Source organism: Pteropus vampyrus, unplaced genomic scaffold (assembly GCF_000151845.1).
Source record: "Pteropus vampyrus isolate Shadow unplaced genomic scaffold, Pvam_2.0 Scaffold528, whole genome shotgun sequence".
Lineage (NCBI taxonomy): Eukaryota > Metazoa > Chordata > Mammalia > Chiroptera > Pteropodidae > Pteropus > Pteropus vampyrus.
The window spans coordinates 1,340,403-1,359,363 of NW_011889309.1; the positions used below are offsets into that span (position 1 = coordinate 1,340,403).

Below are 18,961 nucleotides of genomic sequence, written 5' to 3' on the forward strand. Positions count from 1 at the left end.
AATTCTGTAAGAAGTCATCATTCCTAGGAAATCATTTGAAGGACATCAAACAGAAACACTAAATGAGTACCATGTGTTGGGGAAATATTTAACCACTAAAGTTTTTAAAAAGTATAAAATTAAAAGTACACGAGATGACTCTCACTCATTAAATTAGAGAAAACAACTAAAAAGTTCAAATGTAATATCAAGGGAGACTTGGGTAAACATACAACATTACTGCTGGAGATGCTTTTTAGTATAATCACTTGGAGATGAAATCCAAAAGCACTTAACAAGAACCATTGAAGTCAATCAGAACTTTTAACCTGCAGAACACATTCCAGAAAGTAGTCAGCCCTCCATATTCATAATTCATGTCTGAAGATTCAATCAACCTCTGATTGAAAACTCTAGGTGGCTGAATCTGAGGATGTGGAACCCACAGATACGGAGGGCTAATCAAGGCACTTGAGCATTGGCAGACTTTGGTATCCAAAGGGGTTACTGGAACCAATCCCTGGCGGATACCAACAGACAACTGTATCTCAAAGGAAAAATAAGCCTTTGTTTCTAAGGGCATGAATTGTTTTACTATGCATAACAGTATAAAACTAAAAACACTTGAATGCCCAACCAGGGTGCAACAAAAACTGTTATAGTAATACAAAGTGAATGTGCATCTGCCCTAAAAATGCTAACTACAGAAAAATACAGAAATGTGGAAAAATCTTTGTTTAATATTGTGACACGAAAGGAGTATACTATATAACAACATGTAGACAATGACTACAATTGCATGAAAATTTGGAATGTATGGTATAAAATAATAATAAAAAAAAACACATATATTGATTGGTTTCTACCCTTGGTTACTGCCATAAAGCTCCTGAAACACTTGTAATTTCCAGGGTGATAGGAGTGTCTTTTGTTCTACTGAGGTGACATTTGTTAGGCTACTGGATAGCTTTAAGATGGGGGGGCTGGTCACCAGAAAAACCATGTCATGATTAGAGGCTTAAAACTTTTCACCCCCCATACTCTAGGAAGGAGAAAGAAATGGAGACTGATCAATCAAGCCTATGTGATGAAACCTCCATAAAAATCCCAGAAGTACAGGGTTCAGAGAGCTTTCGGGTTGCTGAACACATGGAGGTGTTAGGAGGGTGGCACATGGAGAGGGCATGGAAGCTACGTACTCTTTCCCCATCCATCTGGATGGTCGTCTCTATCCATCATATCCTTTCATAATAATCCAGGAAACTTAAATGTTTCCCTGAGTTCTGTGAGCTATTCTAGCAAATTATCAAACTCTAGGAGGGGGTTGTGGGAATCCAGATTTATAGCTGATCAGTCAGAGAAGTACAGGTAAACGTGGGACTTAAGACTAGCATCTGAAGTAGGTGGGAGGGAGTCTTGCAGGCCTGAGCCCCTTAACCTGTGGGAAATGACTCTATCTAGAGGAAAATGGTGTCAGGATTGAGCTAAACTGTGAGACATTTAGCTGGTATTGCAAAATTGCTTCATGTGAAAAACATATATTTGGTGGCTAGGAAGTGTCAGAAGTATTCTATGAGTGTTGAGAGCAGAGGAGAAACATAAGGAGCTTTTCCTACAGACAGCAAAAGGGTATGCATAGGGAACCATAGAAATATTTGGTGTAAAAAGTATTTTATGTATTGTGTTTTTGTGGCAGCTATTTTGTGGTTAATTTCTATTGTGAAGATGACTGACTATCTCAGAATTCTTTCTTAAATTAATTACACTGAAAAATTCTACCTTTGAGGTGGGGAGCCATTTTCCCTGAGGATAACAGAGAACCCTTAGTCATAAAGTATGCTATTCACACAGGAGCTGTTGCCTATTTTTCTGGCAGAACACTGGTAATGTGACTGTATTTAGCATTCTGGGTAGGTTAGTTGGTTTCCATTTCTTTTCTTCAAAGCTATTATAAAAAAGCAGTGAGGCAAACTGCTTGACTGAGAATCAAGGTTGTGTAACACACCACTATCTACATATCACATGGTGACGCCACATAGGAAGTGAATGGGAATGTTTAGCTGTCAGAGTGGGTACACAGGCACAGAAGAACAGTATTTCATTTCCTGTTGCCTCTTCCTGAACAGCAGACATTGTGAAAGCTCCAGGTGAGGGCCAAAGCATTTGTACTTACCACAGTTGATTGGATCCTCATCAGAACCATCTTGACAATCCATGTCACCATCACATGCCCACCGCTGAGGGATGCAGTGCCCATTGTGACACTGGAAATTGGAGGCCTCACAGGTATGATAGATGGCTGCCAGCAACAGAGAAGAGAGAAATCATCAATGTTCCCTTCATTTCTGCTCCCCCCAATAACCATCAAGAGACTGCCTGAAAAAGGATTATGCTAGGTAATAAGGCATAAACTGGAGCATCTGAGAATACATCTTAGGTGAGGATGCAGGCACCTGGGGCTGCCCTTTAGGTGGAGTGCAGCCTCCTGAATGGGCAATGACTTGAGTTGATAGGCTTATAAATGTTACACAAGCACATTCATTTTCTACAACAAAGAATCATTCCCCTTTTACAGATGAAAAACAGGCTCAGAGAGATTATGAAACTTGCTCACATTCACAGAGATAATTAAGTAATAACACCATAGCTGTCCAAGTCCAAAGCCCATGCTGTTTCTATGCCTCCTTGATACTTTATCTTCTAACATAAATCTTCTCAGTCCTCCAGATTCTGCAGGGTAAGGAGAGATAGCATGTGCTCAGGAGACTGAGTTCTAGACCTGGTCCAGTCACTGTTTGGGGGCCTCAATTTCATCAACTATATTGATGTCTAAGGACCCTTATAAGCTCTTAAAGGCCATGCTTTTATAATTCTAAATAAACTACCCAAATTCAAATGTGAAAAACCTCAGGTCAAAGAACATAAAAGATTTATCCAAAATATCAAAGAAAACAGGCCCCAGAACCTAGAACTGTCTAACTTACTGGACAGTCTAGAGCAACATCTGCCAGGCAACAATACATGGCATTCAGTACAATCATTAAAAGAAACAAGAGGCAAATGAAACAGAAAGTCACTGTTATAAATGAATAGCCTCATCTGCACACATGGGCTGAGGCTGCCTGGAAGTCTTTTAGAAACATCTCAAAACCTTGGTCAAAGATAGTTCAAATGCATAACATCTGCCTCAAACCCAACCAACACTACTAACCTTAGGCCTTCTCCACCAGATTTCCCCTTCCTCCTTTGAAACAGAAAGCTGTTTGTGTCTGTTCATTGCTGAATGAAAGCCATGTTTGAAGTTGGTTACAACTGGCATAAAATAATATAGCCAAGACGGATGGGCTCTCTGTTGGTTTAACTGTGTGGACAGGATGTCTTCATGACAGAAGGCAAAACAAACACAAGTGGGTGTGGAGCGTAAACTAGTTATTTATTCAATCAAGATGGTTGGCAATACTTATTGCTCAAGGGTTGAGAAAATTGCCTTCCAATGCCCTCTAGAATTTCTACTGAATTTGAGGCTATTTTTTGTAATAGTCTGAAATTTAAAGAACCTGATTTTTCAAGCCATTTTAAAATAAGTGGTGGTCTATTAACTGCTATCTTCATATTTCTCTAAAGACCAGGGCTAAAATTGGTAGCATGCAAACAAGTCTGTAGAAAGTCTCAATATTTTACAACCTTTAGCACTCAGAATCCATTAAACATCTTTTTAAAATATACTTATCTCTGATAAGAGGAATTAAGTGTATCATGAATGCTACATGAGCTTTTGCTCCATTAACAGCCATTGCCTAAAATATTTTTGATCTATTACTTTTACAAGTCTGACAGCACTTAAAAAAATTCCTCATCAAAGCCTTGCTCACTTTCATAAAACATACCGTTGCCTAAACTCATTGCCATACTGATCTACTTGTTATTATTCAGTGTATGCATATCGCTTTTAATTGAAAACAAATTCAGAGTGCTAATGGAGTTTCCAAATGACAATTCTAGGAGGCACGTCTGAGATCTCAAGATTCTATCACAGAAGAAGCTGAGCTAGGAAAGACTGACCAGTTTGCATAATTTCATTCACGTGGCCAGGTATGACTGCAATGCTTAACACATTCTCTTCTGAATTTTTCTGTCAAGTAACTTATTAGCTCTCTGACACTGAGTGTCAGATAATTAACATATGTTCAGTTAATATATTTTTTTAATTATAAGGATGGAAGAGATTGACTTTAATACAGACTAAAGAATTTGAGGAAGGAACAGTAGAATCCTTTGCATGACCGCATTCATTGTGACTGTAAGAACAGAAAGGTTAATGAGTAAATGATCATGAAATTAGAATATCAGCATTTCTAATAGAGGAGATTACCCTACAATTTACTCTCTAACTTGGACAGATCTTTTCTGATTCAGTAAGATCCTCTATATCACCTGATCAAAAGCATTAACCAAATAAAAGTGGGGCAGGAGATGTGAATTAATTACTATGATGAGGAAAGCACTGCCCATTTTTTTCAAAGCCCTATATTAATTCACTAAAGTGAATGAGGAAAAGAAATGCTAATCTCAACGCAATTTGAATGATAACAAAACAAACAAAAAACAAAAAATGTAAAGCAAAAAGAAAGGGTACTGAAAACTAAAAGACAGATTTGAAAAAGAACCAAATAGAAATTCTAGATATAAAAAAATATAGTCATGGAAATAAAAACAACTCAGTAAATGTGTGAAAGAGCAGATTAGATCCAGCTGAAAAAAAACTGTTGCACTGGAAGAGAAAGCTGAAGAAGTACCTTAAATTCTAGCACAGAGTCATAAAGAGACAACAACTATAAAAACAAGAGGCATGAATGACGAAATGACACAGTCCAACAAACGGCTGTTGGTAATCACTGAAGATAAAACCAGAAAAGTAGCAGACATGGCTGAAAAGACAGTGGCTGTAATTTCCCAGAATTGATGAAAAATATAAATCCTCAGATTTTAGAAGGAAAACAAGTCTCAAGAAGGATAAATAATTCCATACCTAGGTAGATGAAACTGCATAACAACAACAACAACAACAACACCACTCTGCCACATACACACACATGCACACACACAAAAACTAAAAACTATAGAGAAAAGAATGTCTGATTGTTGTTCAAAAGATAATCAGAAAGGAGAATTCAAATCAATACAAAATATATCAGAAGGAAATGGAATAATTCCATTAAAATACTTATGGAAAATTACTATAAACCTAGAAAACCAGATACATCTGTATTCAGCATTGAAAGTGAAACAATGTTTATATAAATAAAACCGTGAAAGAGTTTACCACTGACAGTTTCCTGCTGCAAGAAACACTGAAGGATGTACTTGGAAAGGAAGCATTAGATAGAAGAAGCAAAAGTGACTGGAGAATAGGTAGATACCTATAAATAAATGTGGTTACTAAAAAATAGTAACAATGGCTAATTTCAGGACTTTAAAAATATAAAATTAAAATGCAAAGTATTTACTAAGTATGTTGGTAATGAAACTGTATGCAGAGATTAGAATTAGAGTGTTCAGAAGCCCTTGCAGGTCTAGGAGAAAGAAAAGATATTAAGCATACACATAAGAAGCCTGAGGGCAACAGCTAAAAGAACAAAAATCAAATGTTTAAGTTCAAAATCAACGCAGAGCGGTAGTGAGAAAGGAGTAATAATAATAATAACAATAATAATAATAATACCCTCAATCCCATGGAAAGCAAAAAGGAAGGAGGAGGAGAACAAAGAAAATGTAAGCACAGACCACGCATACCAGCTGAGGCCAACAGGAAGTCAGCTGTCCTTGACTTATTTTCTTTGGCTTTGCACATGACTTAATTTATTAGGTCAACAAAGGAAGTGACGCGCCACACATCTTAAGCTCACATCTGACCTCCAACTATTTTGAGATGATGGAGAAACAGAATCACCTTTAAAAAGTTTGGAAGAACAGCTACTGGAACAAGGCTGCAGTTGAGGTGCAAGCACTCTACATTTTCTCCAGTTAGCCCTGCCAGAGAAAACCAGAGATAAAATCAAAAGTCCATGACAGGGGTCCCCAATTTCTGGGCTGAGGACCAGTACATGGCCTACTAGGAACAGGGGTGCACAGCAGGAGGTGAGTGGTGTGCAAGCAAGCAAAGTTTCATCTGTATTTGAAGCAGCTCCCCAGCGCTAGTATCACCACCTCAGCTCCACCTCAGATCATCAGGCATTAGATTCTCATAGGAGCACCAGTCCCTGGCGCCAAAAAAGATGGGGAACCACTGGTCCATAACAAGCTGCCTCATAGAAATGAAGTTGTTAATTCATTCTGGAGGACTAGCACATGCTTCTGAAACACAAGTTTGACTAATGTGGTTGTGCTAACAAGATGTTCAATCATCCTGCAATTTACAAATTGAAATGCCCAAGTGCACCCAACTAATTTATTAACCAATTATCCACCTAAACCCAAAGCTTCCAAACAGCATTCTAATGCTGTCAGGGATGACAGTAGGTCCTTCATGGACCTTGGTTTTTCCTCCTCCTTCAGTCCATGCTCATATATGGAGAGAATTTTCCTGCAGTCCTTCCAGAAGCAGAGGTGCAGACACCGAGACTGCATCTCAAATGATATGGGGGAATTTTACAAGGAAAGGGAATCAGTAACATCACAGATCATCCTGTATGATGTAGACATTTGAGGAGATCCATTTACTCCTCAAGGGGAACATAAGGTCATGTCTAAACTGAAACAGATGGAGAGAAGCAGTTGTCAACAAAGTCAACAAAGTTTCTCTGAACATATACTCTCTAGTCAACAAAGGTTCTCTGAACATGTACTCTCCAGTCAACAAAGGTTCTCTGAACATGTACTCTACCAGGCTAAGCACTGGGAGGATACAAACGAATAGAAGATAGAGGCCTTTCAGGAATCATATCTAAACCAAAGCACAACACAGTTAGTTATGTTTAAGTTTGGGATATGGTAATAGATCTAAGTTTTTTTTATTTGTTCTTACAAATAAATAAGCATGCTTGTGAGCTCCCAAATGCTGGGCAGTATAGAAACTGTTATGGTACTACAGGGACAAGAAAGGTTAAGGCACAATATTTCAAAGTCACTCCACTATTTTTAACAGTAATAATCCATGCCAGATGAATGAGATGTTGACTCCTTAGTGATGAATTATAAAACAAAGTCTGATTTATCATGGTGTAAAGCATGGCTGCCTTCATTATAATATGGTTAAGCAAAACACCTTTATCTCCGTCACTGGAGGGATTTAAGATAGAACTAAATGAGAATTTTTAGAGGAGGCTGCAGAGAAAATTTACTCATCAGGTAGTAAATTTTTTTCTTTTTCCACCACAACTTCCCCAATTCCTTGCTTTACCTCATTCTACCATAATGTACATGTCATTCACTCACTCATTCATTCACACAATTAAAAATAGTGCAATAAACATGAGTGAACCTATTACCCAACAGAAGAATCAGAACATTACCTACACTTTATACCACCTAGCCTTCCTCTGATATTTTCGTGTTGTTTCCAATTCCATTTTTAATGAAATCTTAACCCAAACAGGTATAAGCATAGTTTAAGTTTTCACTGTTTGGGGAACCCTCTGATATTCCATTTGAAAACAAAAGATAGTTCAGTGCCACTCAGCGTATGGTCCCAAAACCAGAGGTCAGGCTGTAAACTGTTTATTATTGGTCCTGAAGAAATATGAAACTTGAGCCAGAATGTAAATCAACTACATATCACTCAAGACAGTTTAACTCAGTTAACATTTTTTCATAGCAAGACTCTCTCAATGAAGAAAGCAGAAGATTTACATTTTGGCATAAGCTCATCATAGACCAACTCTTTGAGAAGCACTGAACTAGCTGATTTCTAAGACCCATTTCTTAGAGCCTGGATTCTATGATGATGTAGGGCTTCAATGCTCACTAGCACATGAACAGATAACAGCTGTTAAGAGTCCAGGAAATACTGACCAGTACAGTTGGCTTCATCAGACCAGTCCCTGCAGTCGTTGTCCCCATCACACACCCAGGAGGAGCGGATGCACATGCCAGAGCTGCAGTTGTACTCATCGTTCCGGCACTGGTGCCTTTCTGTAGGCGAGACCACAGAGATGTGAGGGAAAAGTTCGCTCAGAATTCTATCTTGTGTCAAAGCTACTAAGGGTCAGAGATGCACCATTATCTCATTTTCACTGATTATCCAGAAAGAGCATGGATGCAGAGACTTAAACCAAGGATATAAAGTCATCGAGGCCGGTTTCCAACTATGTGCTGCAAACAGTGTACAGATGCGTTGAGATACTGACACCTCACACTCTTGCCACTGGTTGTCTCTAGGCAAGAGAAGTCTGTCCATTGATCTCAGTGTATTTTATGAATATCATCATTTTCTATTCTTGCTATGATGGAAAGAAGTTTGGAAAGCAACTTCTAGTTGTCCAGAAAGTAGAATTTTTAAGAAACAGAAGAATTCTAGAGACAGAGACAGAGCCTGTGGTTTCAGAATAGGAGTGATAAAAACTCTTGAATGTGGGGATCAATTTGAGGTGTTCAGCTTGGGAAAAGTGGGATTGCTGCTGTACTTCCAAAATAGAGGAAATGTGAACTTGGGACTTTCTGAGAGTAGAGCTCCAGGAATGGTGGCTGGTGGGCAGTCTCTAGAAGGGTGGGGGCCTGGGGCAAATGAACTGGTGCAGCCTGATCACAACTTAAAAGGAGGCTGCACTGGCAACATATAGTGTAGGCCCTGAGGATTGCATTAAAGAACCTTCCAATGGAATTTTAAAGATTCTAAAAGAATAGTAGTAGCCAACTTTGGAACCCGAGGTGGCTACCTCAGTTGCCTCACTCAAGAGACAGGCTGATGGCAAAGTTGGTGATTCAGTTATTTATGAGGAAACCGTCCGGAGACTGATGAAGAGAACCTAGCTCTGAGGAAAGGACGAGCTGAGACCTTGGGATGCATTCAAGATACACCAACATGATGGGCCATGAATGAGAAATCTGAGGGCACTGAAACTGTTTAATAGTCAAATGTGAGTCCAGTGAGTGAGGAAGATGACATCAGAAACATGTAACCATGTGGAGTTTCCTTTCTACCAGAGCAAAACTAGCTGTACACTTTAATCCCCTCAGACTACTGAGAAGGAAATAGGAGGATTGAAAGGAAAATAGTTGTGAATCCCAAGGACTATTTTCTGAAATTCATATTTATATAAAGATGGAAAAAAATAAGTAATCCCCCCAAAAATTCTTCTTAGAGCTGGCTAGGAGCATTTCCTCTGCTGCCCTTGTCTCAGTCCCTGTTGAGGCAAACTACCTGCTCATGATAAAGCAGGCCTTGCTTGTAAACTTGCCTGGATATGCCACTAGCAAGGCCACCCCAACACAGCACAAAGTATCAGGCCTCAGCCTCTCTTCCCTTTCATGCCTGTGATTCCTCCAATCTGGTACACTATGTGTACTGCATAGTGCTTCTTCTTTCAACAGTCAGTGACTCTGGGTTTGGTACCAGAGCCCGTTAACTGAGACAGGACTTGTGAAACTGACAGGGCAGTACTGTGCAACTGGAAGGGCATGGGGAACATGGGTTCCAGTTCCCCATGCTGACACGAACCAATTGTGGCACTTCGAATAAGCCCCCCACCCTCTATGAACCTCGGTTATTGAATCTGGAAAGCAAAAGGACTGAACTAGAGAATCCCTATCATTCGTTGTGATTCCAACACACTATTTTTCTAAATATAAAAAATTTTCACTCAGAAAATAGATGTTCAAACAATGTTTGTACCATCTATTGACTTCTAACAGAGTTTTCTGAATTAGATTGGTTAAAAAAAAAAAAAAAAAAACAGTTCACAAAGATATAGATCTGTATCCTCAGAAGTCTAATCTCACAGCCACTCAGAGATGTGGCCCAAGTGTATAGCTGCTAATACCTGCCTGAGTTCATTTAGAAACCTCATTTCCTTACTATCACATTCACTCTCACCATAAAGTAGGATCTATTGCTTTATCAATGAATCAATCCTACCATGCCGACAGAGGTGATCACGCAGCTGGATATCATAAGTCCCAAAATGGCTTTCAGAAATCCTCCATTTCCAACCCATCCCATCCAATAATACAACCCAGTGAGCAAGGGTGCTGCCCTCTCTGGAACAGGGTTCCTGGACATCATGTCCCCTTACCACAGTGACTTTCATCGCTGTTGTCTCCACAGTCATCTTCAAGATCACATTTGTAGGACAGTGGGATACAGGTCCCAGACTCCTGGCAACGGAACTGGGTATCCAGATCACAAATGGTAGTAGCTAAAATGGGAAAAAGAGAAGATATAGTTAAGTACAATTAATTCACCTCAAATACAAACCTCTCACTGGAAAACGATTTTAAAAAAGAAAGAAGCAGATTTAATTGCAGCAACAGAAACAAAACTGCATGAGAACCTGAAATTCACAACCAAGGGAGATAAGGGCCTATCCTTCCATGGACAGCTCCCAGATCATAATAGGGCTGAGAAAAGTAGGAAACCGGCATCTGGCTAGGAGAGAGTGATGGGCTCGATTACCTCCTAAGATCCCCTTAAACATGAGGTGTCTCTCTACGTAAGTTGCGGAAATACCTTTATCTGGAAAACCAGCATTAGGAAGCCCAGTTTCACATACAAAGCCACCATATAGGTAATAGAGGTAGTGTGCAGGTAGAATTCTGCAGCAGGAATCTGGGCCCTGAAATCAGTAAAGACTGGGTTTCAAATCCTGGCTCTGCCTCTTTCTCAAGCAATTAACTTTAACCTCTCTGTGCCTCAGCTTCCTCCACATTAAAATGAGGAAAAGTTAACATGGCCAAGTGCTTGTGATGACAGAAAGACTAGATATAAATCTTAATTCTGTCTATAACTTACTTAACTATTCTGTGCCTCAGTTCCCTAGACTGTTAATACCTACCTCATGGCATTATCATGAAGGTAAATAAGAAAACAAGTTTAGGATTTTGCCAATTAAATAGGATGTAAATATAATAAGCCCCAAACAAATGTCACTTCCCTCCCTCGTCATTCCTCATGCCCTTCTGCATCAGAATGAGTACAGAATTAGATTGTCTTCCTCTTTTAAATAAGAATTATCTGGGCTTAAGCACAGCCTTTAGAACTAGAGAAAGAACCCGAAGAAAGATTCTGGGAAGAAAGGCTGCTCTGGGGAGCAGCTCATGTATCAGGTGCAATGTGATGGTGGTAGTGGCAGGGACTGCCATAAAACTAAAAGCCAATGGAAACGCTGCAGTCAGACATCCTTGCCAGCTCTTCTCTGAGGCTCCATTTCTTCTCTGTAAATGAGCTCGTGGTGGGAGTAAGGGGATAAATGCAAAAATGACAAGACTGTAGGGGATTCACGTCAAAACCTTAAATGCCTGACAACTACCCAGCACAGGAATCTATTTAAGAGGGAGTGAGATCTGCTGACAACATCCCTCCCACATCTCCCTTTGTCTCCACTCCTCCTGTCTTCCCTGGCAGCTGACAGGATGTCTCATTTAACTTCCCAGACAGTAGTGGCCCATCATGGCCCATCCCTCCCCTGCAGACCTCTAGGAGGGGGTGCCTCTCGCCATCATAAGTGCTGATCTCCTCCTTAATGAGGGAAACACTACAGGAAGGCACAGATAAGCACCATAACTTTGGTTCCTAGCCTCCCCTTTTAATCTCTGCCTTCTTCATCTCCTCACCTCTACCATATCTGACTAGTCTGGGCCTGAGCCAAGTGGGATTGTGAGAAAGCAAGTCTCAGGCTCTTGGGAAGGTCGATTCCAGCTGACATTTATACCAAATCAAGAAGAAGTTAGAGCCAGCTGCCCACTTCATTCAGAAGAGGAGCTTAAACTCTATGTGGAAACACAGGAGACTGGTAGCAGACCTCAGGGTTGGGTGAGTGGGCAGCACCGCCTAAAGATGGAGGGATGTGTTTCTCTCAAAACACTGAACCAATCTGATATCCCAGCTAGTCCATCTACTAGAAACTAAAGCTCAGGGACCCAAGGAAAAATCTCTAGCTATTGGACATGAGGTCATCAAGTTTATATCCCTCTGCTTCTACTATGCCTAATCACATCTGGGCAATTTTCTTGGAATGTGTAAATTCTAAGAAGCATCTCTTCTCCCACCCTATTATGTAATAAAGTCCCTTCCAGAATCTGCTCCAATACTATTAACATTTATTAATGTTTTCGAGGAGCTTTGGCTAGTCCCCGACAAATATCACACCCTCTGGAGACTCTGGTAGGTAGCTAGAGTTTTATCAGTGTCTACTTTGCAAAAAAGAAAAACACGCAGAGACTAGTGCTCTCCCAAGTCTGCCATTCGGGAAGCTCTTTTCCTTAAGTGAGAAAGGCATCCACTGAAGCCAATGAAAAATGATTTAGGAAAGGTTTGATATAAAACCTCCAATAAGACAAAGAAGGCAATAGATAGAATTGCAGAGCCAGATGAGTTCAATGAGTTGATTGCTTCTAAAGTTGCTTTCTGGGTAGAGTGCCATGGGAACTTGGCACAGGCTCTACAGATGGCAGGCCAAATATATCCACCAAAGGCAAGATGAGGACATAGAGCCAAAAGCCATCATTAATCTGTTCTTACAATACAAAATGATAAATGAGCTTCTGAATTTCCAAAGGTAAAATATTTGAAAGAGGAACTTCAGACTGTTTTTTTCTGGCTTCCTAGTTCTAGTTTTTTTCCCATTCGATTCATTCTGCCCAGAGCTTATCTTCCCAAAGTGAAAATCTTATCATGTCATTTCAATGGCTCTCAACTGCTCTTCTGACGAAGTCCAAAGGCCCTTGCTGCTCTAGGCCCCACACACTAATCCAGCCTTCCCTTACCCCACTGCTCCCACTCAAGTTCTCAATGACCTACCCACACCAGTTTCCTAACCAAGCTACATATACTCTGACCTCTGGGCTTTCATACATGCTGCTTCCTTGCCTAGAATTTTCCTCTCTCCACCTCAGCTTGATTCACCTCTACCCACCTTTCAGGGCTCTTCAGGTTTGATTTGGGTGCCCTGGTGCTTCCCCATCATAGCACTCATTGCTCTAACGTAACTGGCTATTTGCTTTTCTGACATCCCTTCAGGCATTAAACTCTGTGTTCACCCTGATCGGTAATATAGCCCCAGGCCCAGCAAAGGGCCTGGAACCAAGAGTCTTCCATAAATACTTATGGAGTAAATGTATGAACATATTATTGACTGACAGAGGGCAAAGCACCTCCTTCTAAGTAAAAATTAAGTAAAGGGAGCTAAAATTTGTGATAAATGAATTATCCATTATAAATAATTATTTGTTTGTCTTTAAACCCTGCTAAACAGAATCATATACTTTAGTAGGTAGACCTGAGAAATTATATAGTCCAAAGATTACATTTATATGCACACATAACATAACACATTCCAGACCAAAGTAGGCATCACCAATAAAGAAGAACAATCTCTCTGGAGCCTGGCTAGCAGCCAACACCAACAGATTGCGGTGGTTTACAAGGAAAATCTGTTCTCATATCTGAAAAGGCTGAATATTGAACTTACAAATCAAGGACTGTCACCTGGTCACTGCCCCAGATCACCAGTGGGCCACAGTTAGAGCCCAGCTTGCCAGACTCCCAAATAAGTTCAATTTCAGCCACATGATGCTTATTTGTAAATCTCTTATAATGACATAGTTAACTTATGTGGGTTTGTTTTTAACTAATAAGATATATCTAGTTGGATTTGGAATTGTGTATTCTTTGTGTTCTCCAAGCCCCATCAGCTTAAATGGACATCACCGATCACAAGGGCCAGCCAGCATCCTAGATTGTTAGCCCCTCCTAGGAGGTGACCAGTCTGCTGGTAACAGTAAATGCTTAACAATCCAAAAACTTGGCCAAGCCAGGGACTCACGGCAATTTCTCTCATCACTCATGTCCCCACAGTCGTTGTCAAAGTCACACCACCAAATGCTGTTGATACAATTCCCGTTGCTGCAGCGATACTGGTTGAAGAGACAAGTGTTCTCTAGCCATCCAAGGTAGGCAAGGGAGGAAACAAAATCAATATTATTTTTACTGATGGATCACAAGACCTTCTTTTTTTAGTTTCCATTTCTCTTCCTCAAATAATATGCCTTAGATGATAAAGAGGAAGAGGGGTGGTAAACACACATACATGCAAAGATAGAAGCCTCTGATAGAGGCCTCCTTCTTTCCTTTTCTAATTAAAATTAAAGAAGAAGAGGCAAGCCAGAGGAGCATTTAGAGGTGGTTAGAGTGATGAAAAAGGAGTGATGATGCCAATTGGGTCTAGTGGGTAGAGAGATACTACACACCGACATTATAAAATACCAATTCCATAAGGAATTCCTTCATAGACTGCATCTATACAGGATTCAAATATATTCAAAGTATCTATAGCATGTATTATAGGTATTATATTATATTATATGTATTACATATTATATACAATATATATAGCTATACATATTCATATATTTAATTTTCCAACCAACTGGGCTATGAGGACTTTATTTACATACTCCGAGGATTTTTTTCTACCCCATGACTTCTTTAAAGCAAGCAGTTATAATTCCTCACACACACAAAAACATTGTTTAGTAAAGGTCAAGGACACATGATGATTCGCCTCTTGTTTAGGTAACCAAAGGCCTTCTAATTTGGAATATAAAAAAGCCTTCTTCCCTCTCCTCTTGGAACTTAGTGTTAATTCTGTTTCTTTCCAAATAGCTTTAAGATGACCTCCAAAGCCAAAAGAGAGTCTCCTGTGTCTAAAAAGGAAGGCTCATCTTTCTTCTATTTGTATTTCTTAAGGAAGAAACATCATAAGGCAAATTTGTGTTTCACTGGCCTAGACTAAGAGGCTGCTGTGAGAAGGAAGGTTATGATTACAAAGCAAATAGAGCTTTGAGAATAAGGCAAAGTAGAATTTGGGCCATTAATTGAGCACTTTGTGGCCAGACCCCTTTCCAGGGGTTCATCTCACTGACAGAAATATGAGACTGGGGACAGGGGAAGTGGTAAGGGTGAAAATTGGGGAAAAAAGACTAAATGGGTTTTCAGAGGAAAAGTTTAGAATTCATGTATTCAAATTCAAAGGAAGAGTGGGATGAGGCTTCTATAGCCACTTGGTCACAGCCTGGAACTAAAAACTCAAAGCCTTTTGTTACACTGGTCTGAAAGTTTAGGACATTTTAGGCTGGGGGTAGGTTTGATTGGGAGACTAACTGCTAGGTGAGACAAGGTAAGCTGTGAAGGAGTCAAACCAGTTCTTTTTTCAAGTCAGGGTGGCCCAACTTATGGAAAGCAGAAGTTGGAGAGTTTAGATATGGAGGATGGACAAGGAGAGGAAGTGACAAAAAAAAAATGGTGGCCTTTGAGGAAAGCCTGTATCGCCTGCCATTAAACCAAAAGCACGGTATTATTTAAAAACAAACAGCTTAGGGCTGTTCTGGATGAGGACTAAAGGATCACAGCCTTAGAACCTGAACCAGATGTCTATAGTTATCTAGTCGATTTTATTTTTTAGCTTGGGCACTTTCGATAATCCCAAAACATTAGAAAATAGAGAGCACTGGGAAAGAGGAGAAAAGGGAAGGAAGACGGTGGGCAGAAAAGAAAAAGGGATGCACCTTCTTTGACACAGGTGTTGTTCCTCAGCTGATAGCCCTGAGGGCACTCACACATCAGGTCCCCAGATGGGAGGACACTGCTGGACACACCCTCTGGACACCTGCAGCTCTTACTGTTGTTGGCCTTAGGCAGGCAGAGTAGGCTGCATGGCCTGGGCACACAGGCATTGCTTCCTGGAAAGCAAACACATAATGGCAGCATCAACATTAATAAACACCAGGAGGCACTAAATGGAGACTGCAACCCAACACAACCTACTCATTTTCCAGAAACGACAATGTGAAGCTCAGAAAGAGAAAGATAAAGTGGCAGATGTTGGGGGACCTACTGTCCTAACAACCTCTGTTCAGTGTCCTCAGGAAAGGCCTGACGCACATGGGGTCTCAGCTAGATCATAATTCCCTAGAACCAAGCCAAGCATCACCTGGTCCTCCAGAGAATTTGGAATCAGGATGATGAAAGACCAGAAAGTAACCAGGGAGCTGGGGCTGGGAGAAAAGTCATATTGCATGGGTGTTAAAGGTGATGCAGGACAAGCCCAAACCTGTACAAGTCAAAGCTATGTAGAAACAAGCTTGGAGTATGCAGAGAAGATCAACATGTAGAGTTGGAAGACTAAAGAAGCCTTTGAGAAAAAAGGACAACACTAGGGACCTGAGGGGAGAGGGAGAGGAGGATGGCTTTGCCATTCCCAGCTCTAATCCCCATAAAACTCATCTATACCTCCTATTACTAGGTTCCTTACTATCTCCCTTTATTCTTTCAACAGCACTTTTTCTTTAGTTAGCTTGAGTGGGTTTTCATTTTTTAGGATCTAAAAGCCCTTTTTAGAATATATACCTGAGTAACAACAGGGCCCAGACAAAAATCCAGGTCTCCTCTTCTAAATTCCTTTGTACCAGAATGTAGCTGCTAAGCTAACTGAGGAACCAACCTGGTACTCATTAGGTACTGTATGTCATGCTATAAATCCACACAAGGACTGGTTAATGTTGATCTATCCCACTATTTCCAACCTTTTCTCTGTCTGGCTTTCCAAAGAGAGTACGAAATAAAATTCATAAACTCCTTCATTTTACTCTTGAGAGAGAACCTTTGTGGATGAACAATGATGGAAAAGATGTTTTCCTCTCTCACATGTCTTTCTGGGAAGGAGAGGAGAGGATACATAAACCATTTTGTACTAGCTGAAAACATGATATAACTATTGAGCAATATAAAAGCCACACAGATCATGAAAAGTGTTTTTCTTTTTGCATGTGACCACCCATCATCAAAATTGGGAAAAATAAACATGAATCCTTTGACAAAATTCAACTGACAATGATTCCTCAGCAGTGCCATCTCACAGACAGAGAGCCCCATTCATTGATGACAATCAGTATTGATGTAGGTGACAATACACTCATTAGCTTTGGATGTGTGGGCACCTTATCAATGTTTAACTGGCATTACATACAAAATTAAAAATTGCAATCATATAGTAACATGTCATTTTGATACTAAGGACCAAAGAGTACAAGATGTTGATAAAATCTATACAGCCACTGAGAGAAATCATATGATGAAACATTCAAAAGGTTTTCCAAAGTAACTTGATAACCCCAAAGGTGCAAATTACCACAGCAGAGTAGCAGGCTGAGTATAATGGAAATGCCAAAAATCAGTTTGGCCTGACCTGTTCCATGGGCTGAGACTGATCCTTTATCTAAAGTACATGTGCCATAGGCTATAGGAGGGAGTCCATCGCTGCCACTAATGAAAAACAGCTCCACCAGGATCTGGAACACATTCTTTGTATTCAAAGGATGACATACTATTCAATGTTCCAAGAAACTGAATGATAGAATATTTGAAAAATACTCAATGACAGGATATTTTCACATAGGTTGTATCTATAAAATAATGTGACTAACATTTTCACATGCAGAGCAGATGTTCCTACCCAAAGAATCAAGAGCCAAAAGCACAGAACCCAAAATGGGGCGCAGTATTTCAGGAGACTGGGCTAAACAGAGATGTACGAAATCTGAGGAGCAGTATCTAGGGCAAACCTCAAACCAAGCTGACCAAGTCACTAACCCCAAGAGGTAGGCTGGGTAGGAGTGATGGGTTGGGACAAAGCCACAGTACAGAAAACAGGAGTGCTGTACCTGAGAAACCCTGGGACAGTGTGGATGGAAATTTCAGCAGTTTCCCCAGAACATGGCCAATACACCCTTATACAGTACACCACAGCATTGTGTGGGCAGGATGGGCAATAAAAAGAATATCATCCCAATGTGAAGAGTGAACAAATGGCAACCTTCATCTCCAAAAATGTTCCCTTACAAAAACAATACTTAGCCCCATGATGTTTTCACTAGGCATATTCAGAACACTTTCATACATCCTCTTTAGAAAATTCCTCCAGAACTAGTTTAGGAGCCAAAAATGCTATCATCTTGTTTAGTTATCTATACGCTTGACAATTATCCAAACCAAATCCTCCCCAGATAATACATATTCACCTTCGTTATAGATTTTTAAAAGCATGTGCTTACTGTAGGCTCTGAAAGAGAATGCCAAGAGCTTCAAAATATTTTAACCCATTGCAGCATCAATTGAATACATCAAGAGCCTTGCAAAATAAGCCGTTTAAAGAAAAAAAAGAAAACACTCTTTATGAAGAATACATCCCTGTAATACTATGTAAAAATCAGCCAGGTATAAAGACAAGAAATGCAACTATTTATTAACAAATATCCCAAATTGACAAATATTCCAAGTGAACAAGTTTCATCATAAACAAGAACCAATCAAAATCTAGTACTTCTAAATCACTGTGAGATAGGATTAAACATGGTGGCGTGAGAGATATTCCCAGATCTCTCCTCTTGAAACAACAAGAAGCTGAACACCTAAAACTCAAGAAAAAACACCCAAACTGCACACCAGCACATCTGAGCATGTGATTAGCACGTAAGAGCTACCACAGTTCAGAACTCCGGGTGCTGGGCGGTGAACTGGGAGATCCCTGAAGGAGGAGGAGGAGGAGAGAAGGTGTGGCGAGTTCCCTGAACAGCCCTGCCTGAGAGTGCTGTGAACTCCATGCGGCCGATGGCAGTGCCCAGTCATCAGGGTAGAGGGCAGAGAAAGAGGAACGGCAGAAAAGCGGGAACGTCAGAGAAACAACAGTTGATTTTTACCAATAGCAGTTGCAAAACTGAGGCTGAGTCGCAGCCTCCGACCCCCAACTCAGAGGGCCCTTCCTCCATACCGACC

The 18,961-nt window shown here is 40.3% G+C and overlaps 1 protein-coding gene across 3 annotated transcripts in view; it reads right to left on the reverse strand.

Moving 5' to 3' along the window:
* The window catches only part of SORL1 (sortilin related receptor 1), a 153,128-nt gene that overhangs the window by 39,073 nt on the left and 95,094 nt on the right, over nucleotides 1-18,961 (reverse strand). For all 3 annotated transcript variants that reach the window (XM_011383581.2, XM_011383582.2, XM_011383583.2), the window contains 5 exons: nucleotides 15,697-15,870; nucleotides 13,956-14,069; nucleotides 10,209-10,331; nucleotides 7,990-8,109; nucleotides 2,153-2,278 (listed from right to left, as the gene is read on the reverse strand). In XM_011383581.2, the coding sequence (XP_011381883.1) occupies nucleotides 2,153-2,278; nucleotides 7,990-8,109; nucleotides 10,209-10,331; nucleotides 13,956-14,069; nucleotides 15,697-15,870 (657 nt within the window). The remainder of the gene's footprint in view (nucleotides 1-2,152; nucleotides 2,279-7,989; nucleotides 8,110-10,208; nucleotides 10,332-13,955; nucleotides 14,070-15,696; nucleotides 15,871-18,961) is intronic.